Here is a 25035-nt window from a genome sequence, read left to right as displayed (position 1 = left end):
CAGCTTATTTATAAATATGGTTCCTCTGTAATTAATGTAGATCATCTTTGATAGTTTTCAGTATTCATGTTTCACTTCCTTCATAAAGGTCTTACACATTCTCAAAACATGATTTAAACATAAAAACAAAACTTTAGGATGTAGGAATTGGGAACTGTCGGTGATGAGCATTTTGTCTAGTGGTTAGGACCCCACTTGGAATGCCACAACCCATTCCAAAGCACCTGAGCTCCAGTCCTGGCTCCACCCAATTCCAGCCTCCTGCTAATGTGCACCCTGGGAGGCAACAAGTGCCAGCTTGGGTGGTTGGCTTCCTGCCATCTACATGGAAGCCAGGGGTTACATTCCTGGCTCCCAGTTTAGGCCCAAACCAGCCTCAGCCATTGCTGGCATTTGGAAAAGGAATCATGAGATAAGAGTTCCATCTGTCTCTCTGCCTCACAAATCAATAAAATAAATAAGTCATTTTTTAAAATTTCCTTTCCATAAACTTTTTAAAAATACTGCATGGAAATATACATACAGAAGAGTTCACATATCAGAAAAGTACACTTGATGAATTATCACAAACTACACATGTCCATATCCAAAATTAGAACATTACCAGCCCCCCAGAAGGCTCCCTCAGGCCCCTAGGACTCCACACCCTCCCCTCCTGACTTTTAATAAATGCTGTCTTTCTGAATACTGTATTACTAATTATTTGTAGCTGGACCATAGAGACAATAGCTCCTGTGTATCCTGTTGTCTTGTTGGGTTTCCCTATTTTATTAAATACTTTGTGTATTCATAGATGAAAGAAATCGGGTTCAGATGGTGAAGTATTCTTCTCTGGGTCAGGCTGCTGCACATCACAGGAACTCAGATTTGAATGGAGGCCTTGTGGGCTCTACTCTGTTGTACTCATGGTCTACTTTTCATTCTCACTGAATTGAGGCAGGAAGACAGAATCCTGATATCTACTCTGCAGGGGGCGCATGTGCATGAAATTTTGTTCTTCCCTCTAGATGGTGGAGGATGAAGCCAGGGCTAGATCAGTAGCCAGAAGTGCCCATGAGAGCAGGAATGTGCAGGTCCAATTAAGTCCCTTTAGCATACAGGACATGGGCTAAACCGTTAAAGTGCTGTGAAGCTTCTTTTGTGCCTGCCTTGAATTTCAGAGAGATCCATACTCGGGAAATGCCTTTCTGCCCGGTGAGAGCTCCAGTGAGGATGAAACACCTTTAGAAGAACTGTCAAAGGAGGAATTATGTGCCAAAATAAAAAACCTGAAAGAAAAACTAGCCAACACCAGGAAAGAAAACGGCCGACTCCGACAGTCTTTGGTCATGCTACAAGGTAAGCTTTGAGGAAACTGACAACTTAAATGAAAGGGAAAATAGATGATCAATGAAAAGTATTGCAAATCAGTCTTAAGATTGAAGAAGAAAATTGGTACCTTAGAGAGTTCAAAAATCACATTTTAAGAAAAATCATGGCCAGCGCTGCGGCTCACTAGGCTAATCCTCCGCCTTGCGGCGCAGGCACACCAGGTTCTAGTCCCGGTTGGGGCGCCAGATTCTGTCCCGGTTGCCCCCCTTCCAGGCCAGCTCTCTGCTATGGCCCGGGAGTGCAGTGGAGGATGGCCCAAGTGCTTGGGCCCTGCACCCCATGGGAGACCAGAATAAGTACCTGGCTCCTGCCATCGGATCAGCGCAGCGCGCCGGCCGCGGCGGCCATTGGAGGGTGAACCAACGGCAAAAAGGAAGACCTTTCTCTTTGTCTCTCTCTCTCACTGTCCACTCTGCCTGTCAAGAAATAAAAAATAAATAAAAAAATAAAAATCATATAATTATATAAATGAAATATGGAAGCACTCCTAATGAAACATGTAGTTTGTTGCTTAAAATTAGATTTTCCTACAAAATACCAAATATTGAACCCATTAATAATGTTCAACTGATATTTGTTGAGCATTTAATATAGGACACTCACAGTGCTAGGCCCTAGACGGAAAAGACTGGTAAGACAGCAAATATGTTAAAGAGCTAGTGATGTACTTATTCCTGTCTGCTAGGGAAAGCTCTAGAAAATAGAGTGTATTGTGATCCATTATGGAACTAATGGAACTAACAATTCCATCTATTACATTTTAGTTTTGTGTTGGGAGGAGTGGTTTGGGAAAATAATCAGTTCCATTGGAGACTTACTCATCTAAAGGAGGAAAATCTAACCAAATTAGAAAACGTTTGGCATAAAGCTTTTTTACAGGATCCTCTGTTGTGTTTAAATGTTTATTTTTTCAAAAATTTTGCTCCCCATATATAGTTGGGGACCATGTCCTATTTTACATAGCTGAGTATTAGACAATTATATCCCATGTTGGAGAGTGTTCTGTTGTACAACTGTAAAGACACAGAACATTTTAAAAATGGATCCCTCTGGCTGATGTGTACAGAATGGGTACAAGTGGTACGAAAAAGAAAGCAAGGGAAAATGACCCAAATGGTGTTGTGGTCTCCCAGACTAACATGTTGGCATCCTCCAGTGGGCCTAGGGCCCTGGAAATAGAGGCCAGTTTCATGGCAGAAAAGATAAGAGATCAAACATGGGGATCAGCAAAGTTGACAGTGTAATGGGCCACGTGTTTTTCTAAGAATATTTATTAAAGTCTTCATGATTTTAATTAGAAATAGCCAAACACAAAATTGAAAGAAGGTTATTCCTTTCACATGCCATTACCTCTTTATTTCTTCTCTTTAAATATAGCTGTTTTCTCCTAATGAGATTTTTTATGATTTTCACAGAAAAGATAATTCCATTTTTATACAAACTGTTGCAGAACTTAGAGTGAAATGAGAAGTTAATTTATAAAGTTAGCATAAATTTCTGGTTCAGCACATCGAATTTGGAGTGAGAGGCCTTGGTTTGAATCCCAATTCTGCTTACTATCTTTGCAACTTTGGTTCACTTCACTGTGCCCTCACCCTGGTGTCAGTTTCTTCATCTTTACAATGGGGGTGATATATCATTTCCCTTTAAGAAGTAAAAAAGATAGTTAGAACTGCTTTACCTAGTGCCTGAGCAAGAGGAGCTCTCAGTAACGGTACAGACTATTGATACTATCTCTGGTTTTATTGACATAGAAGCTGACATAGAAATTTTCAAAAAAAAAGAAAATTATAGACCAATTCTTTTTATTTATTTATTTTATTTATTTTTGTAAGATTTATTTTATTTATTTGAAAGACAGAGTGACAGAGAGAGGTAGAGACAGAGAGAGAAAGAGGTCTTCCATCCGCTGGTTCACTCCCCAGATGGCCGCAATGGCCGGAGCTGTACCGATCCGAAGCCAGGAGCCAGGAGTCTCATCTGGGTCTCCAAAATGGGTGTAGGGGCCCAAGGACTTGGGCCATCTTCTACTGCTTTCCCAGGCCACAGCAGAGAGCTGGATCGGAAGAGGAGTAGCCTGGACCAGAACTGGCGCCCATGCAGGACTCCGGTACTTCAGGCCGGGGCTTCAACCCGCTGTGCCACAGCACTGGACCCAGACCAATTCTTGTTATAAAATTGATGAGAAAATCCCAAATGAACAGTACCACATCAAGTTCAATAGCATATGAAAAGAGTCTCTTACTATAACCAGTTTCTTCTCTTTCCTACGCTCTCAACTATGATTTCATTTTCTCCTCTCTGTCAACTCCCAATGCCTCCTCCCTTGTCCTCACTCTCAATTGATTTCTCTTCATTGAGAAAGTGGTGGATAGGAAGAGACTATCATCTCCATGCTCCCATGGTCCTGTTACCCATGAATGCCCCTTTTTGTGGATAGTCATTTACCATCAATATACCAGATCCCTTATCTTTTCAGATAATCGAAGGCATTGCTCCAGCAATATTGCCCCATTCTCTAGCAAGATCAAGTTTTCCTTCTCTAATGAGTCATTCATTAGTGTGTATATTTCCCTCCCTGGGAAAGCAGTGGAGGCCCAAGCTCTTGGACCCTTGCACCCATGTGAGAGACCTGGATAAAGCTCTTGGCTCCTGGCTTTGGCCTGGCTCAGCCCTGGCCATTGCAGCCATTTAGGGAGTGAACCTGCAGATAAAAGATCTCTCTGCCTCTCCCTCTCTCTGTGTGTAATTCTGACTTTCAAATAAATAAGTAAATCCTTGAAAAAACAATTCAAAACAAAGACCCCTTTCATGCCATTTGCTTCTCTGTCTTTGGCCCTATTTATCTTCTCCTTTTATAGAGAAATTCCCTAAAAGACTTGACTATACACCCTCTCCTCTATTCCCCCCTATTACTCTCTCTCTGGATCCCTCTGCAGTCAAGACGTTGAATCCTACTGTAATTTACTTTCTCATAATCTTTAGTTACCTCCATGTCTTAATTTGCTAGGGCTGCAGTGACAATGTAAACAAACTTGTGGCTTAAACAACAGAAACTGATTTCCTTGCAGTTCTGGAGGCTAGAATTCCAAAGTCAAGGTGTCAGCAGGGCCAAACTCTCCCTGAAGCTTGGGAAGAACCTGTTCAGGCATGTCTGCTAGCTTCTGGTTGTACCTTGACCTCAAGGTAGCATTAACTTCAATCTTCCCATGGTGGTCTTCCTGTGTGCTTGTCTCTCTCTATGTCTAAACTCCCTCCTCATAAGAACACCAGTCATGTTGTATTAGGGTTCATCCTAATGACCTCATTTCAGTTTTATTATATCTGTTTTAAAAAAACCTCCAAATAAGGTCACATTCTGAAGTACCAGTGGTTAGGACTCCATAAGTTTTTGGAGGGACACAGGTCAACTCATGATGTTCCAGGTTTCTAATCCCAGTGTTCATTTATCAATTGACATCTTACATGCCCTGTTACCAACATTTTGACACATTTGGGAAACTCCTTCCTTGAAAAAGTTCTTTGCTTGGTTTCCAAGATACCACTTTTACCAGTTTCCCTCCTATATTGTTGGAGGTCTATTTGGTTCATCAAGTACTTGGGTCACTGTCACTCATGTGGGAGAACCAGATTGAGTTCCAGCTCCAGGCTGTGGCCAGGCCCAATTCTGGCTTTTATAGGCATTTTGAGAATGCCTGGGTTCAAATTCCCCACTCTGCTTCCCATCCAGCTGCCTGGTAATGGCTCAAGGAGTTGAGGACCCTGCAACTCATGTGGGAGACCTGGATTGAGTTCTAGGTTCCTGGCTTCAACTTGGCCCAGCCCCACTTGTTACTAGTGTTTACAAAGTGAATCAGTGGATGTTGGGTGTATCTTTCTCTCTCTCTCTCTCTCTCTCTCTCTCTCTCTCTCTCTTTCTGCCTTTCAAATACAAAACAAGATATAGAAATGAAGTCCTTTATATGATCTATGGATCTGTGTATGATCTAGCTCCTCCCACCCCACCCCACCCCCTCCCTCTCTGGCCTGCTTTTCTCCTTCTCTGTGACCCAGCCACATTGGACCATTTATTCGATCTTTCAAGACATCTGGCATGAACTTAACTTCAGCATCTTTGTACTTGCTGTATCCTGTGCCTAGAAGTTCTTCCTCTAGATATCCACATGGCTTACACCCTCACTTAATTTGAGTCTTCATCTTTCTCCTGACCTCTTCATCCCATCTAATATTTCAAGTTCAGTCCTCCCCATGTCTTTTTAGCCCTCCTCCTCTGCTTTTCTTCTTCTTTGGCACTCACAACTCCATATAATCTATTTTTTAAAGATTTATGTATTTATTTAAAAGTTAGAGTTACACACAGAGAGAAGGAGAAGCAGAGAGAGAGAGAGAGAGAGAGAGGTCTTCCATCCACTGGTTCACTCCCCAATTGGCTGCAATGGCCAAAGCTGTGCTGATCTGAAACCAGGAGCCAGGAGCTTCTTCCGGGTCTCCCATGTGGGTGCAGGGGTCCAAGCACTTGGGCCATCTTCTACTGCTTTCCCAGGCCATAGCAGAGAGCTGGATCGGAAATGGAGCAGCCGGGACTCAAACCAGCACCTATATGGGATACCAGCACTGCAGGCAGCAGCTTTTACCTGCTATGCCACAGCATCGGCCCCTCCATATAAACTATGATATATCTAATATTTCTGCCTCTGCTTCCTCCAGCCAGTACACACACATTGGATGGGAACCATAGAAGCTAACTAGTAAAGTCGGCCATTGGCTGTTCTTCAGGCAACCAGAAAATTCAGTAACTGCCAGGTGCTGCTTCAGTGTTCATTCATGCATCTATCCATACAATAAATATTTTTAAAGTCCCTAGGATATGTGAGGCACTGTCCTAACTACCTGAGAAGATGAATGAACAAAATAGACAAGTAAATAAAAGTTTCATTAAATAAGAAAGTACCACCAAAAGCCCAATATAAAGAAAGAAAGAAAGAAAAAAGAAGACTGTACAAGGCATACCATTGTGAAATTCCAGGGAACCCCCCCCAAGCAAAAGGATGACTCAGAGTTTCAGAACAAACACATCACACGCTAAGGACTGGGAATCAGAACAGTATTGGGCTTTTCATCACCAATATTGTAAGTTCCTACATACGTAAGCAAAATGCCTTCAAGTTTCTGTGGGAAAATGGTTTAAGCCTAGAGCTCTGAACTCACTGAAAGTGTCAGCCAAGGATAAGAGTAGAATAAAAGTATTGTCACACAAAATCTCAAAAATGGACTTCCCAGGTTTTCTTTTTCAGAAGCTCGTGTAGGATGTGTTCCTTCAAAATGAGACAGTAAGCCTAGAAAGAGAAAGAAATGCTACCTAGAAAACAGGTGATCCATTTCAGGAGTGACACAGGGAGGTCGCACAGAGCGGTACTGAAGTGGAGCCCTAGGGTGACAAGTATGTGGTCACCTCTCAGGTAGTCTGTTTCTGGAGGGCTGCAGAAGAGCCATCACTGAGAGAAACATGCAATTGATTGATCGCAGGTTATACACAACACACTGGAAAAATGTTTTCCATCTCTGGTGGGAAGTTGAGACATGTTACTGAAAGAAACAGTTGAAAAAAGTAATAAACCAACTAAAAAAAAAAGGAGACAATTTTTAACTACAAGGTACAAAGTCATGTTTTAAATGAAAGGAATCATGAATAAAGTTCACATTGCTATCATAATGTAAGCACAATATTTACTGAATAGCAATCCTGTTAGAATACACAGGATGAGGGAAATGGAGAAAAGCGTGTGTATGTTGGGCCGGCGCCGCGGCTCACTAGGCTAATCCTCCGCCTAGCGGCGCCGGCACACCGGGTTCTAGTCCCGGTCGGGGCGCCGGATTCTGTCCCGGTTGCCCCTCTTCCAGGCCAGCTCTCTGCTGTGGCCAGGGAGTGCAGTGGAGGATGGCCCAAGTGCTTGGGCCCTGCACCCCATGGGAGACCAGGAAAAGCACCTGGCTCCTGGCTCCTGCCATCAGATCAGTGCGGTGCGCCAGCCGCGGTGCGCCAGCCGCAGCGCGCCGGCCGCGGCGGCCATTGGAGGGTGAACCAACGGCAAAAGGAAGACCTTTCTCTCTGTCTCTCTCTCTCTCACTGTCCACTCTGCCTGTAAAAAAAAAAAAAAAAAAAAAAAAAGAAAAGTGTGTGTATGTTTACATGTGAGTGCTGGGTGCTTAATATTTCTGTGTGGTTGGTAGAGGAGTGGAACAAGAGCTACATTCTCATACCACACAGTTCTAAGTCAGTAAAGAATTGAATCTTAAAACAATCAAGAAATAATTGTATTTTCCTATTATTATTTAAGACTATGAAGGTAAATACCTGGAGAAACAAGTAAATGAATTGTAAATGGAGACCTGTAGGAGCCGTAACCAACAGTGGTTAATGGTAGGGTAGAGGGCTGCTGTTTTTCATTAAAGACTTCTTTAAAAAATAACAAATGCCTAGTACATAATAGGAGCCCAATATCTAATACCTACCTTTGAAAAAAAGTTTTTTATATATCAGAAGTTGGCAGCTGTATTCCTAAAGGAAAAGGAAAAGAATCTGTTCACATTAATTATAAACAACTGTGTCAACTAGAAGAGCTTCTACCGACTGGCGCTTCAAAAACAGCATCAAAAAGAATGATAGGGGCCAATGTTTGTTTAAAGTATGACTTCATAGTGATATTTTTAAAGCAAAAACATAATTATTATCTGAAAGAATCAACTAATTTTGGAAACTGACAAATAGAAACCAAAATAACCCCTCAAGCATTTATCCTGTCATTACTATATGGAATGTACCTCTGGATAACCCAATAGTTGGTGAGAGGAAGTTTCACTTTACAGAAGAATTTCTGCTAATAAATAAAGAAAAGAATTCAAATAGCAACTTTTGGCAACCCCTTAACATGTAATGAATCTAAGAGGTGATCATCACTGGCCACTAATATCGCAAAAAAGCTGACCATGCATTACGCCACCTGATAGAAATTAAAAGACTACCTGAATATGATGAAGCCCTCAGATCTAACTACCCATCTACATGAAATTCAGGGAACAGATACCATGCGTTTAACGTGCTTAAGATACCACTAAGGACACCCACTTCCCATATCAGAGTGCTTGGGTTCAAGTGTCAGCTCTATTCTGGAATCCAGCTTCCTGCCCATGTGGACCCTGGGAGGCAGCTCAAGTAGTTGGGTCCCTGTTACACATGTGGGAGACCTGGACTGAGTTCCTAGTTCCCAGGCATTTGGGGAGTGAATCAATAGATGGAAACTTTCTCCCTCCCTCCTTCTCTTTCTGTTTTCCCTCTATCACTCTCCCTCTCAAATAAAACCACTCTTTTAATAATTTTCTAGAAAAACTCACAGAACTCACTGAAACTGATTATATTCTTTGTTGTGCTTATTACAGGGAAAGGATACAAATTAGAATCTGCTAGATAAAGACAGTACAGTCTGGGAGGTTTCTAAATATGAAACTATGTTGTCCTCAGGATCCCTTACCCTCTTAGCATCTGTGTGTGACAATAAGCACTGAGTAGCATCCATTCAGGAAGCTCACCGGGCTCCATTGTCCAAAGTTTTTATTGAGGCAACATTACTTAGATGTGAGTGATTGGTTTCTCATATGATTGAACAGACTCTAGGTCATATAGTTGGTTTTCCTGGATTTCTGGCTGTGGCCACCTTCCACCCTCAGACTATTCAGTGTGACTAGCCCCAAGCAGAGTCATCTCATAAGCATAAACTATCAGGTGTGGTCCCAGGGGCTTACTGCTCACTATGGCCAGAGTGCCCATCAACTGGTTCACTCCTCCAAACTCCTGTATGGTTGAACCTCTGCCAAGCCAAAACCAGGAGCCTGTAACTCAATTCAGGTCCCCCATATGGGCAACAGGGGTACAACTACTTGAGCCACCACCACTGCCTCCCAGGATACACATTACCAAGAAGCTGGAATAGGGGGTGGAGCTGGGACTTGAACCCAGGCACTCCAATATGTGATGTGACATCCCAAGGGGCAGCTTCACTGCTGGGCCAAATACCTGCCTCCCAGGAGTTTAGATGTTACCTCCCATGAGCTGGGACCAAGACCAGGTCTGTCTTGGAGAAGGACAAAATTCTTACTACACAGTATGGTTAGGTGAATCATGTCCTCCTGTCCATTCATCCCTCAGACTCTAGCTCCAAAAGCACATGGATTCTGTCTGGTTTTGCTCCTAGTTTTATCCCAAGCACCTAGCTTAGTGGTTGGTAAATGTTTCTATTCTACATAACCTGGTCTTGGGAGCCAGATGCTCTGAATTTGAATCTTAGTTTTTCTTTTCATTAACTAGGTGGCCCCTGACAAGTTATTTAACGACTTTGCCTAACTGACTTCATCTATAAATTGGGGTGATGATAACACCTATTTCAGAAAGTTGCAATGAGGATTTGAGGGAATATCACTAAAGGTTTCAAAACAGTACCTGATAAGAGTAAATGATAGATAAATTTATTAAATGCTTAATAAATAACTACTGATGGAATAAGACTCTGACAAATGACAGGAGCTTCATAAATATTTATTGAAAAAAACCTAGAAAATAAAATTTTCTTCTTTAGTAGTTTTTCCTATTAATATATACCAGATGTACTAATTTCAACTTGCCAACAATTATTCTAAAGATTGTATCTCAATAATATGCTTCAGAGAAGTAAAAAAAAAAAAAGGGTACAGAGTCTTTTCCCCTTTCAGCTGGCGGTGCCCTCAAACATCAAGTGAGGAATTGAATTAGACAGGGTTCAAGGTCTCTTCCAACTCCAACAACATGTTATTTATCTTTAGGAAACAAACTAGATATAACAACAGAGGAGACTATTATACATGGAGGCATGAAAACTTTGAATGTGTAAGTTTCCATTAAAAAACAAAAAGAACGAAGAGAGTGTTCAGTTGATTACCAAAACATGTCTTTACTAATTTGATGGAATTTGACTCCCTGGTAAACCATACACAACAGCTGCAGAAAATTCATTTAATCTGTGAGAAATGGCTAATTTTAAATCCTGGCACTTAAACTAGCCTAATGTGAGCTGCCAGAAGGTGACTGGTTATAGAATCAGTAATGTCTCCAAACAAGAGATTCAACACCTTCAAATAGCATTGCTCGTCATTAGAAATAATAGTAAACTTTTTTTTAACTTTTATTTAGTAAATATAAATTTCCAAAGTACAGTTTATGGATTACAATGGCTTCCCCTGCCCCATATTTTCCCTCCCACTCGCACTCCTCCCATCTCACGCTCCCTCTCCCATTCCATTCACATCAAGATTCATTTTCAATTATCTTTATATACAGAGATTGATTTAGTATATGTTAAGTAAAGATTTCATCAGTTTGCACCCACACAGAAACACAAAGTGTAAAATACTGTTTCAGTACAAATACTAAAAGGGATAAAGTATTACATTGTACATCAACAGTCAGGACCAGGGCTGATCAAGTCACTGTTTCTCATAGGGTCCATTTCACTTCAACAGGTTTCCCCTTTGGTGCTCAGTTAGTTGTCGCCAATCTGGGAGAACATATGATATTTGTCCCTTTGGGACTGGCTTAATTCACTCAGTATAATGTTTTCCAGATTCCTCCATCTTGTTGCAAATGACCGGTTTCATTGTTTTTGACTGCAGTATAGTATTCTACAGAGTACATGTCCCATAATTTCTTTATCCAGTCTACCATTGATGGGCATTTGGGTTGGTTCCAGGTCTTAGCTATTGGGAATTGAGCTGCAATAAACATTAATGTGCAGACAGCTTGTTTGTTTGCCATTTTAATTTCCTTTGGGTAAATTCCAAGGAGTGGTGTGGCTGGGTTGTATGGTAGGGTTATATTCAGGTTTCTGAGGAATCTCCAGACAGACTCCATAGTGGCTTAACCAGTTTGCATTCCCACCAACAGTGGGTTAGTGTCCCTTTTTCCCCACATCCTCTCCATCATCTATTGTTGGTAGATTTCTGCATGTGAGCCATTCTAACTGGGGTGAGGTGAAACCTCACTGTGGTTTTGATTTGCATTTCCCTGATTGCTAGTGATCTTGAACATTTTTTCATGTGTCTGTTGGCCCTTTGGATTTCCTCTTTTGAAAAATGTCTATTGAGGTCCTTGGCCCATCTCTTAAGTGGGTTGTTTGTTTTGATGTTGTGGAGTTTCTTGATCACTTTGTAGATTCTGGTTATTAACCCTTTATCTGTAGCATAGTTTGCAAATATTTTTTCCCATTCTGTTGGTTGTCTCTTCACTTTCCTGACTGTATCTTTTGAAGTACAGAAACTTCTCAATTTGATGCAATCCCAAATGTTAATTTTGGCTTTGACTGCCTATGCTTCTGGGGTCTTTTCCAAGAAGTCTTTGCCAGTACTATATCTTGCAGGGTTTCTCCAATGCTCTCTAATAATTTGATGGTGTCAGGTTGTAGATTTAAGTCTTTAATCCACGTTGAGTGAATTTTTGTGTAAGGTGTAAGGTAGGGGTTTTGCTTCATGATTCTGCACGTGGAAATCCAATTTTCCCAGCACCATTTATTGAATAGACTGTCCTTACTCCAGGGATTGGTTTTGGATCCTTGATCAAATATAAGCTGGCTGTAGATGTGTGGATTGATTTCTGGTGTTTCTATTCTGTTCCATTGGTCTATCCATCTGTTTCTGTACCAATACCATGCTGTTTTGATAACAACTGCCCTGAAGTATGTCCTGAAATAATAGTAAACTTTTAAAAACATCCTTTTAGTTTCAAAGTAGTGCTTATAAATCTAAATGCAATAACCAAATTCTTTTAAATTGATTTATTGTCAAGCAAGTATTATTTGATGAAAAGTATGTTCCAAACAGCATGTTTCTTTTCCAAAGGTAGCAAATGTTATCATTTGTTACACATACTTCTATGTATACATCTACAACAAATATGCACCTGTTATAACTGTATTTATAAAGTATTACTTTTTCTTACCATTTTAGTGCTACCACAGGCCGTCACTCAGTTTGAAGAATTGGTTGGGATGGCGGAGGCCCTGCTTAAGGGTGGAGGAACCATGTCTACGACTGCTGCCACCCTCTGGAGAGCAACAAACAACTCCTCACCAGATTCATTCGCCTCAACATGCAGTAATTCTAACTCTAATTCTAGTTCACCCATTTCCTTGAAGGCAGAAGAAGAGCATCATGTTGATGAGAAACAGGTTAGTTGGAACACCTGTCCTGTGATCCTCTGGGGTACAGTTAAACACAAAAATTAAAATAAGAGTAGAAATGGTCATTGTTCTATCATTAGCTTTAGGTAAATTTAGCTCACACCCGTAATACTCCTGTTGCATTAAATTCTTTTATTTTTATAATAAAAATTGATATTTGTGAAACAAATGCCTACTTTAGAAACTGAAGAAAACTGTGGACAGAGTTCAAATTATTAAACTATATAATTCTTAAGCCAGTGATAGGACCTATGCATTAAGGCTATGAAAGTTACATCAATGAGAAGGTAAATGTCAGACTCTGCATGCTGACTGAACACAATTCTTTTTCTGGTTTCCCCAGTTTTTCTTAATGAAAAAACAGAAGCTCAGAAGAAGAGTTTTGTTAGAATTAGTTATCAGTCCAGGAAAATACATCTTCAAAAGCAATAATTAAATACTAGCAATCTAGCATTCAGAATATTTGAATCTTAGTGAAAAAGCTTCCTGTTGCTATGTAACAGATTACCACTTACTGATTTCAAATAACACAAACTTATTATCTGAGAGCTCTCTAGGTCAGAAGTCTGTACAGTTCTCACTAGACTGAAATCAGCAGGTGCTTTCCTTTCTAGAGTCTCTAGGGGAGACTCGCTTTCATGCTCATTAAAGCTGTGGTAGCATTCAATTTCTTGTGGTTGTAGAGTGGAATTCTCCATTTTCTTGCTGACGGTGAACTGAAGGTCATTCTCACTTCTAGAGGTGATTGCATTCTTTGGTTTGTGACCCACTTCCTCATTCATCAAAGCCAGCAATAGCCTGTCAAGTCCCTCTCTTCAAATCTTTTCTTCTCTCTCTTTTCTTTCTCTTCTGCCTCCCCCTTCTGCCTTTGAGGACTTGTGTGATTAGATTGGACCCACTTAGCTAAGCCAGGCTAATCTTCCATGTAAAGGTACTTAACTTTAATCCCATCTACAAAATTGTTTTTGCTCTGTGAGGTAGCACATCCATAGCTTCCAGGGAGTGGGAAGTAGACATCTTCAAGGGGCTGTTATTGTGTCTACCACACATAGTATGAAATGTTGAGGACAGGACTAATCCTTAAAGCACCAGATCTAGATGACATATCAAGAATTTGTTTAGGCCCTGTAGTAAATCCCTAATAAATATTGAGAATTACCTCAAAGATAGGATTCAACTCTAATCCCTGAATGTATTAAAAGTATAATACATAGGGACCAGCACTGTGGCATAGCCAGTAATGCTGCCACCATAAAGCTGCCACCCGTGGTGCCAGCATCCCATATTGGGCATTGGTTCAAGTCTCGGCTACTCCACTTCTGACCCAGCTTGTTGCTAATGCACCTGGAAAAACAGCAGAAGATGGCCCAAGTGCTTGGGGTTCTGCACCCACATGGGAGACCAAAAATAAGCTCCTGGCTCCTGCCTTTGGATGGGCTCAACCTCGGCCATTGCAGCCATTTGGGGAGTGAATCAATGAATGGAAGATCTCTATCTCTCACTCTCACTCTTGCTCTCACTCTGTCTCTCCCTCTCTCTTTGTCTATCCCTCTCTCTCTCTGTAACTCTGCCTTCGAAATAAAATAAAATAAATCTTTAACAAAGGTATAAAATATCACCTTAAAGAATGTTTACATTGTTTTCTGATAGGTCTTGATTCGAATATATTTATAAATATATTTCTCCAGATGTCACTTTTAGTTTTCTAATTTCAATTTTTTTTTATTTTTTAGTTCAAGATTGAAAAATGGCAGATTGCCCGGTGTAATAAGAGCAAGCCTCAGAAGTTTATTAATGATTTAATGCAAGTACTTTACACAAATGAATATATGGCTACACACAGCCTAACAGGGGCAAAATCTTCTACTTCCAGGGACAAAGCTGTAAAACCAGCCATGAATCAGAATGAAGTTCAAGAAATCATAGGTGATAATACCATTGCATTATATTGTCACATGAGTTTGAAATTATGTTATCATTCAGGTCATGATTTTTTATGGTCTTTTTGTCAGCTTTTTTTCTTTTTATCAGAGAAAACCCTTAGGATAGTCTAAAGCATTATTTAAATGTGGGAAAAAATAGAGAAACTTTACATTGATTGTTAAAATGAAATTAAATTTTGAATTAATATAATTTATAACTTTAGAAAGTAAATCTTCAAAATTCTTTAAAATAAAATTTGAATAACTGCTTATATCTTGTTTTCTCTTTCTTATCTTAATTATACTCCTCATCACTTATTCTAGAAAGACAGAGGTCAACTTGATTATCTTATTTATGGTTTTTAAGTTAATGAATCTCCTTAAATAAAATCCTCTAGATTATCCAACTAATTTTTTAAAACATCCAAAAAATTTAGGGATTCTCTGAACCCAAGCTCTACATGTATCATTTTTTAATTAGAAAAGGATCAGTCACAATCTACTTGTTTCAACTGAAGTAAAGAATGGATGAAAATATATGTCTACTATTTTTGAGAAAGATTTAGAGTTCATAGCAAGTAGTAGTGTTAAAGTTGAGGTGCTTCAGAAGGATAAATGTGTATGCTCTCAGTTTATAATAGAGACTTTCTGGTATCTCCTGCTTGGCTGTGAGAGACCTTCTTAGATATTCACTTGTTAAACGTATCATAGGCATTTGAGCTACTTTTGTAAAATGGGTGTGAAATTTTAATGTAGAATGCTTGATGTTTTACCTTAATTCATATCTTAAGATGCAAAGTCCTCATCGAGTATTTTGTTGGTATTTTTTTACAGGTGTAACAAAACAGTTATTTCCCAATACAGATGATGTTTCAATTAGGAGAATGATAGGGCAAAAGCTAAACAACTGTACCAAGAAGCCAAATTTAAGCAAAAATCTTAACTCTCAGGATATTAAGTAGATCATTTTGGTAAGTCATTTAAATCTTCACAACCCTCTCAGTGTGGCAAGAAAATACTGTAATATTTTTATCTGTTGAAATGCTTTTCTAAATATGCTACTAGTGTATTTAGTGGCCTGTGAAGTGCCAAAAGTGTTACTGAAGGGAATGGTGGGACTGGGAAAGAGATTTAAGTTTGAGAAATCATGAGTTCAGTCACATAGGTTTTCCTTACACAGAACCTCTCAGATATTTTTGAATGCTTTTAATATGCCCATGTGCACCAGAAATCTCTACAAAGGCCATTTAGTAGTTAGTGTTCACCAAATGTGTTTTATTTAGAAAGTTTTCTTCACAGTACACATGTTAACTTGGGCCTAGGGTTACAAAGAAGCCAAAGGAGGGACACATGAAAATTTAGGAAGGGCTTTAGAACAGAGGAGATTCAGATCCTTGGGGAATCTCTGATACATCCATGAGACTGAATTTATAGCTCTGGACAGTGGCCTGACACATACACCAACTACTGGCCACAAGTATTGAGGGGTCTCCTCCACCATCCTCCATGCTGCTTCACATTGTTCTTATTTTTAAAAATCACTTGTTTAGTTTTACTTTTAAGGCAGAGAGAGAAAGACAGATAGACACAGAGATATCTTCCATCCTCTGGTTCACTCCCCAAATCCCCCAAAAAGCTAGGACTTGGGCCAAAATGAAGCCAGGAGCCCAGAACTCAATCTGGGTCTTCCACATGAGTGGCAGGTATCCACTGTCACGTGGTATCTCCCAGGTTGTGTATCAGCAGAAAACTGGAATTGGAAGCAGAGCTGGGATTCAAGCCCAAGCACTCCAATATGGGGTGTGGGTTTCCTATGTGGTATCTAGCTCTGCATCAAACACCTGTCCTGTTTCTCACTGGTTTTAAATCTTGAATCAGTTGTGATAGTTCAATATGGATTTTTGCTAAGATATGTGAATTACACTAAGAAGTATTTATTTTTTTAGATTTATTTATTTATCTGAAAAGCAGTTATAGAGAAAGTGGGAGAGACAGAGAGAGGTTTCTTCGATCTGCTGGTCCACTCCCCAAATGGCCACGGAGATGGATCTGAAGCCAGTAGCCAGGAGCTTCTTCAAGGTCTCCCAAGTGGGTGCAGGGGCCCAAGCACTTGGGCCATCTTCCGCTGCTTTCCCAGGCACATTAGCACAGAGACAGATCACAAGTGGAGCAGCCAGGACTCAAACCAGCGCCCATAAGGGATACTACCACAAGCAGTGGCTTTACCCACTATGCCACAATACCAGCCCTCAAGAAAAAATATTTTTAGTGTAAGTTTTGAAGAAAATACACTTTATAATCAGGGTTGGCCTCAGGTAAAACTGTGAAGTGGAATTTTATGCTTCCTTTAGCAACGCAACATCCTGGTGCATTGGTTTGTCCTTACCTTGTTCTTTTTTCATTATTTTGATGAAAAATACATATGATTGTGTTATTAATAATTTCATTGATTAATAGAGACATAAAGGTGACTCATGAGAGTAAATTCCACTGGGTGTCCCTTTTTCTCTACCATTTTATTCTTTTCTACTTTTTTTTTTTTTTTTTGACAGGCAGGGTTAGACAGTGAGAGAAAAAGAAACAGAGAGAAAGGTCTTCCTTTTTTCTGTTGGTTCACCCCCCAGATGGCTGCTACAGCCAGCGCGCTGCAGACCGCTACGCCGATCCAAAGCCAGGAGCCAAGTGCCTCCTCCTGGCCTCCCATGCGGGTGCAGGGCCCAAGGACCTGGGCCATCCTCCACTGCCTTCCCAGGCCACAGCAGAGAGCTGGACTGGAAGAGGAGCAACCGGGACAGAATCTGATGCCCCGACAGGGACTAGAACCTGGGGTGCCAGTGCTGCAAGCAGAGGGTTAGCCTAGTGAGCCACGGCGCCGGCCTCTTTTCTACTTTTGACTTTTACTTTGCTTATTCTCTGCATAATTCTAGTCCCCTTTCACACTATTTTACTACTCTCTATTTCTTCTGACCATATTTAAATTTTTGTATATTTATTGGAGAGGGAGGGGGAAAGGGGGAGGGGAGAGAGAGAGAGAGAGACAGAGAGAGATGTTCCATCCACTAGTTCCATCCAACAACAGTGCCAGGCCAAGGGCCAAAGCCAGAAGTCTAGAACTCAGTCCAGATCTCCCATGTGTGTGGCAGGGACCCAACATCTGAGCCGTCACCTGCTCCCTCCAAAGGTGTACATCAGCATGAAGCTGGAATGGAGCAGAGCCACTGACTGGGTTTTAAATTTAATGTTGAATTATATTTAATACACTAACTCATCCCCATTCCCTACCCATTGAGGATTAGCACTTTCATCCTGCTTGAGGATCCCTTATCTATTTTGCTGTACAAGTATGTCCAGCTCTGTTGAGAATTTACAGTAGTTTCTCTTATTTTTTTTTTTTATTTTTTTGACAGGCAGAGTGGACAGTGAGAGAGAGAGACAGAGAGAAAGGTCTTCCTTTTTTCTGTTGGTTCACCCTCCAATGGCCGCCGCGGCCAGCGTGCTGCGGCCTGCGCACCGCGCTGATCCGATGGCAGGAGCCAGGAGCCAGGTGCTTTTCCTGGTCTCCCATGGGGTGCAGGGCCCAAGCACCTAGGCCATCCTCCACTGCACTCCCTGGCCACAGCAGAGAGCTGGCCTGGAAGAGGGGCAACCGGGACAGAATCCGGCACCCCAACCGGGACTAGAACCTGGTGTGCCTGCGCCGCTAGGCGGAGGATTAGCCTAGTGAGCCACGGCGCCGGCCCAGTTTCTCTTCTTTTTAAAAATACTATCTTTAACAACTGTGATGGGATTCTTTCCCTGGCTCATACATACTAGTAGACTGAACTAAGGAGTTACAAACAGTAAGTATATTTGCATCCTTTTTTCCCCCAAATGACTATAAACTTCAGTAGATTGTGAATTTCACAAGTTTTTAATCATGCTTAGATGGGCCCTTAGAACTTCTCATTTTGACATGAGGTCACCCAGTTGTCCGGCTCCCTTTCTAAATGCTGTGTAACCAGATCTCCAAGCTACACAGCTCTTTAGGAGCATACTATCATACCTCAGCACTCTGCAAAGCATTTAATATCATAACCTCTGCCTTTTTAATATCTCAGACTACCAAGGGTAGGTACAAAATTCTGACTATATAAGCCAGCAGGTTGTTGAAGAAATGAAAATTAAAGTTGATATTTTGCTTTTATTTGACAGCAGTTTTATGACATCACTTCTCTGCAGCATTAATTAACATTGAAGCAAGGGAAAAACCTTTTGTATAAACACAATACATGCTCATGCCTTCTGGACCTTTGCTTTGTAGAGGCAAGTTGCTTAGACTAGTAATTCCTGCATTTTCGATCACATGTGGAGACAGAGGCCAGAGACATTGCTAAACACGTTACAATGCTTAGGAAATCATCTCTCCCACCCATTACTCCCTACCCTTGCCTCACACACACACTAAAATGGAATTTTTTTTAATTGCGCAGTATGTGTCATTTAAGTATAGCTGAATTCAAATTATTTCAAAATGACATAGGAAAATAACGTGAGAAAGACAGGGTTTCCTACAACCTAAATGAGACATGTTTGATGAATTAGTCTGATATAGCACCATCTAGTGGGATGCTGCTATTCTATTCTGGGTCACCTTATTTCACAGAACCTAAAGATGACTGCACCAATTAAGGCAAACCATACCCTGACCCTGCCCTATCACAAAAAATTTCTTTGGAGAAAGAACTGTGCTACAATAGCTATTAGCAAGACAATACATACTGCAAAACCACGCAGGTGTGTACAAGTTCCTATGCATCCAAGAGGCTGAGAAGAGCCCACCTGTGGTCCCTGTGGTAGACTCTGCCCTCCACCCAGTACTGAGCTCAGATTGCAGCTAGTGGCTTGGATTTGAAAGGGCAGCTGTTTCACAGTGAAGGCTCATTGCTCTGCGGTCAGAACTGAAAATTATTCCTCCTCTTTTTTTCATCTTTTCTCTTTCATTCCTGTGGCTGCCCTCGAGTTGCCTGCAGCTCTCGCTTGCCAAGAGTTTGACGGCACCAATCTTTCTGGTTCATAGGAATCACAGTGTATTAGGCTATCACTGCTGCTACATCCCACTAAATGACCAGTTTCTCATGAAGTTAACAAAGCTGCCTCTAACATGGCATTACTTATGCATTTATTATAACAACACAGTGTTGCTCAAATGAAGGTGACTTGACCCTTCCTCCCATTAGGGGACATTTGGAAATGCTTAGAGATATTTTTGATCATCACAACTGGATGGTACTACTGGCATCTAGTGGAGAGGTCAGAGACACTGCTAAGCATCTTACAAAATGCTCAGGACACAGTTGTCCACTGTTCTCCCGACCCCTAGGCCCACCCCAACTCCTACCCACCCACACTGCCTCACCTGGAGCAGATACACACAGCTCCAAAATATCAGTAAGTGCCACCATTGAGAAACCCTGGTATAATATGATTTCTTTATTTTAGAAATAATGAAACTAAAGTCTAAAAGGATTGAGTGAACTGTCAAAGTCGAATGGCTTGCAACAATGATGAGCCAACAGCAGCATCCGGTTCTCTGAATTTCTCATTGTATTGAGCATGATTTTCTAGAGAAACAAAACCAATAGTGTGTGTGTGTGTGTGTGTGAGAGAGAGAGAGAGAGAGAGAGAGAGGAGGGGGAGGAAGAGAAAGAGAGAGAGGGAGAGAGAGGCAGATTTTACTGCATTGGCTCCTGCAGTTCTGGGGGTTGGCAAGTCTAGAAATGCAGGGCAGCCCAGCAGGCTGGAGACCCGGGGAAGAGTTGATATTTTTGTCTTGAGTCTCAAAGGCAGTTTGAAAACAAAATTCCTTCTTGCTCCGGCTCCTCAGTCTTTTTAAGGCTTTCAACTGATTGAAAGAGGCTGCTTAATTCAAAGTGTACTGATTTAAATATTAATCACGTTTAAAAATAAATTGACAGCAACATCTAGATTGGCTGGTATTGGACCAAGTCAAGTTAATACATAAAATTAACCATCACGGGGCTGGCGCTGGGCATAGTGGGTAAAGCCACTGCCTGAAGTGCCAGCATCCCATATGGGCACCAGTTCAAGTCCCAGATGCTCCATTTCTGATCCAGCTCTCTGCTATGGCCTGGGAAAGCAGTAGAAGATGTTCCAGGTCTTTGGGCCCTACACCCACGTGGGAAACCCGGAAGAAGCTCCTGGCTTCAGATGGGCCCAGCTCCACTGTTGCAGCCATTTAGGGAGTGAACCAGCAGATGGAAGATCTCTCTCTCTCTCTCTCTCTCTCTCTAACTCTGCCTTTCAAATAATAAATAAATAAATCTTTTAAAAATAAAATAAAATTGCCCATCACATTTAGCTTATGTTTTAGGGACAGAAAGTCTGGTTTGAAATGCCTGCTCTGTTTTTTAAAATCAGGTGAACTTTGAAAAATCACTTGACATCTCCAAACTTCAATTTAACAAGGATAATAATACTGTCTATCTCAGGGACAGAATCAGGATTTGTAGAACTTGAAACTTAGCAGAATTTGTAATCACCTCCATAAGGAGAAGCGGGGCAGGCATTCTGCATAGCAGTGAAGACACCATTTGGGATGCCCACATCCCACATCAGAGTGCCTGGCTCATGTCCTGGCTTCACTGCTGACTAGTTTCCTACTAATGTGCATCCTAGAGGCAGCAGATAACGGCTCAAGTACTTGGATCCCTTCCACCCAAGTGGAAGACCTGGACTGAGTTCTGGGATCCTGGCTTCAGTCTGGCCCAGTCATGGCTGTTGTAGGCATTTGGGGAGTGAACAAGTAAATGGAACATTTCTCTCATGTGTCTGTCTTTGTCCTTCAAATAAAATGAAAACAGATAAATATCTTATAAAAAAGGAAAAAATACAAAAGTGTGAACATATAATAAAGTACAACTCTGAATATTAATTTAAAAGGAAATAAATGATGAAAACTGCAGAATTTTTAAGTTAAATTTCTTAAATTACATATTGTAGGAAAAATTACAGTGGTTTTAAAGTGTTTATTTTCATCTACTTAAAAGGCAGAGTGGAGAGAAAGAGAGAGAGAGACATAATAATCTCTTTCATCTGTGGGTTCATTTCCCCAAATAGATGCCACAGCCAGGGGTGGGCCAGGCTGAAAGCTGGAGTGCAGAACAGCAGCCAGGTCTCCCATGTGTGTGGCAGGGACACAAGCATTGAAGCCATAATCTGCTGCCACCCAGGACACCATAAGAGGAAGATGGATTGGAAGTAGAATAGCTGGGACTCAAACTGACACTCTGATAAGGAATGCAGGTATCCCAAGCAGCAGTTCAACCAGCTGCATGACAATGACTTCCTCATGCATAATATTTTTGTTAAGAGCTGTACAATATTTTTATCCAACTTTTCTGGGTTGCATAGAATTTTGTTGCCTCTTTGTTTGACAGCAGTTTTGCTATGGTATTTTTATAGAAGAAATATTAAAATAATTTAGACTATCCTCTAGTATATTTGATCAAAAATTACCTTTTGGGGCTGGTGTTGTGGCACAGTAGGTTAAGGCCACTGCCTGCAATGCTTGCATCCCCCACGAGTGTCAGTTCAAGTCCTGGCTGCTCCACTTCCAATCCAGCTCTCTTCTAAGGCCTGGGAAAGCAGTAGAAGATGGCTCAGGTGCTTGGGCCCCTGTACCCACTTGGATGAACCAAAAGAAGCTCCTGGCTCCTGGCTTCCGATCAGCCCAGCTCTGGCTGTTGTGGCCATTTGGGGAATAAACCAGTGGGTAGAAGATCTCTCTCTCTCTCTGTCTCTCCCCGCTCCCTCTCTGCAACTCTGCCTTTCAAATAAGTAAATAAATCTTTTTGAAAAAAAAAAAAAAAAAGAGAATCGTTCATAGCTTAAAATGACTGGTGGGAGATGATGGTGCTGTGGCATAGTAGGTTAAGCCTCTACTTGCAGTGCTGGCCTCCCATATGGCTGTGGTTTGAGTCCTTGCTGCACCACCTCCAGTCCAGCTCCCTGCTGGTGCTCCTGGAAGGCAGCGGAGTATGGCCCAAGTGCTTGGGCCCCTGCACCCACTTGGGAGACCTGAAGAAGCTCCTGGCTCCTGGCTTCAGATTGGCCCAGTTCCGGCTGTTGAGATCATTTAGGGAGTGAGCCAGCAGATGGAAGATTCTCTCTCTCCTTTTCTCTCTTTATCTGTGCCTTTCAAATAAATAAATAAATAAATCTTTTTAAAAAATCATTATAAAAAAAGTTACTTGGAATAAATATAAATGTAAAATACTTTTTTTTTCTGTGCTGAAATTCTTCCAGATAGATCATAAACCAATTCCTAAGGTACCTTAATGGGGACAGATCTTCCTAACAATTTATACTTGAGGTGCAAATTTGTGGTAGAAAATAGAAATAACTCATACAACTGTTAAAAGTACTCTAAAACTTTAATACATTTGCCTTTTTAACGTTTGCTTTTTTTAGGTATTACAGGTATCCAAAACAGACCATCTTCAGTTTTAAATCTAGCATTGGATTTTGTTGGAGAATCTGCAAACTCCCTGGCAGTGAGCACAGAGGGACGTGTGCAGTGACAGGCTGTAAGACACCTGTGCCATCACTGGGCTCTGCCAATGGAGCAACGAGCTTGCTGACGAAGCTGCATGTAGATTCCACCCTAAATACAGTGATGCATCGAACCAGAGAATCCGTACCAAATAAGCATGCCATATGATTTATTTGGAAATATGCATTTTTCTATCACAAAATACTTATCTGTACAGAATAGTCGAGGTCATATAGCAACAAAATCGTCAACCCCTAAGATTAGTCCTTCTAACCAATCATTGTACATTTATTATTACCAAGGACTCCCGTTACAGTTTTTAGATCACTAGAATAAGCACATGTTTGGAAAAGCAAACAGTGAAATAATCAATTTTCACAAGTATAAGTGCAGCAAAATCAGCCTAAAATCTGATAATCATGTGCAACCAAGTAATAATGTTTTAGCAATAAAATTTCAGGAGTATTCTGTTATCTAAAAATCTATAAAATAGACATATGAAAACATGAGAGCAGCAAAATCTTTTCATTTAAATATTAAATTATTCTAACATAGTCCTGAAAAACAAACTCAAGTTTTTGTGATTGTTAAAACAATGTGTCTACTTTCAGGATAACCTTGTTGTCCACAGCATATTAAAAAGATGTGTAATAGAAACATCAATATCACCTAAAATCTAAAACATTCTATATGAGATATAGCATCATATGTGTTTGGCTGGTTATGTTGCTACCCTGCCTTTTTTTTTTTTTTTTTGGTTGGTTTGTTTGTTTAGCAGTAAGCATGCTAGCAAAGCTTAATGAAGAGAAATCATGGAAAGAGTACATGTGACAGACCAGGCGAGCATCTCAGTGAAGAACCGAGAGCCACTGCTTAGTTTTTACTGGTTTATTTTTATTGTAGCAGAAGAAAAACAAATTGAAAAACACTATGAGTTTGGTAGTCACACAAAAAGAAAAATACCACTTTGTAAGTCAACAAAGGATAAAACATCCTTCTTCCAGAGGCCTTGATGACTGGTTGGCACACGTGAGGACTCTGCCTTGTGAAGCCATGCTTCCTCAGTGCACACGGTCACGTTCTAACTTGAGAAGGAGAATGCTACAATAACTACGAATTTCAGTATCGTGGACCCAGGGAACATTCCATAACTGTTGCTTGATACTAGTATGGTTGTACAAAATAAATGTTCTTAAGGAAATAATTTATGTAAAATTTGCTACTTTTACTCAAAAATAAATAAATCCCATTGAAAAGATAAAAGGCATTTTCTTGTTTCTTAATTATTGCTTTTTTTTTTTTTATTTCTTAGAGGAAGAAAAAGGTGAGTCTTCTTCCAAATTCATCCTGGAGTTAGGTCCAATGTTGGAACTATAGGATTGCGGATAACATAGCAGATGCTCAGTTAAATTTGGAGAAGGTGAACAAAGAATTTTCTTTAGTGTTAAGTATATCCCATGTAGTATTTGAGATAAACTTAACATGAAATAATTACTCATTCATCTGAAAGTTAAATTCAATTGAATGCCATATATTTTTATTTGCTAAATAAGACAATTCTCTGCTATACGAAGCATGGTATCATTCTAATTCTCATATTTTATTCAGAATATGTTCCTTAACCCTCCTGAGACTTTTACGATCTTCTTATCAGGGACCAGTGCTGTGGCATAGCAGCTAAAGCTACTGCCTGCGGTGACAACATTCCATATGGGCACCAGCTCAAGTCCTGGCTGCTCCACTTCTGATCTAGCTCCCTGCTAAGGTCCTGGGAAAGTAGGAGAGGATAGCCCAAGTGCTTGGGCCCCTGCACCCACGTGGGAGACTTGGAAAAAGTTCCTGGCTTTGGAATCAGCCCAGCTGTGGCTGTTGCAGCCATTTGGGAGTGAACCACCAGATAGAAGCTTCTCTCTCTCTCTCTCTCTCTCTC

General features: G+C 40.8%; 1 protein-coding gene across 4 annotated transcripts in view; it reads left to right on the top strand.

The window, feature by feature from the left end:
* The window catches only part of BEND6 (BEN domain containing 6), a 66031-nt gene extending 41663 nt beyond the window's left edge, over positions 1–24368 (top strand). For all 4 annotated transcript variants that reach the window (XM_017345217.3, XM_017345218.3, XM_002714516.5 and 1 more), the window contains exons 4-8: positions 1161–1338; positions 12400–12620; positions 14366–14558; positions 15389–15525; positions 23024–24368. In XM_017345217.3, coding sequence (XP_017200706.1) covers positions 1161–1338; positions 12400–12620; positions 14366–14558; positions 15389–15516 — 720 coding nt within the window. In that variant the 3' untranslated portion in view covers positions 15517–15525; positions 23024–24368. The remainder of the gene's footprint in view (positions 1–1160; positions 1339–12399; positions 12621–14365; positions 14559–15388; positions 15526–23023) is intronic.
* Positions 24369–25035: the final 667 nt, after the last annotated feature.

This window comes from Oryctolagus cuniculus, chromosome 5 (genome assembly GCF_964237555.1).
Source record: "Oryctolagus cuniculus chromosome 5, mOryCun1.1, whole genome shotgun sequence".
NCBI classification, from domain to species: domain Eukaryota; kingdom Metazoa; phylum Chordata; class Mammalia; order Lagomorpha; family Leporidae; genus Oryctolagus; species Oryctolagus cuniculus.
This window is presented reverse-complemented; position numbering and strand designations above follow the sequence as displayed.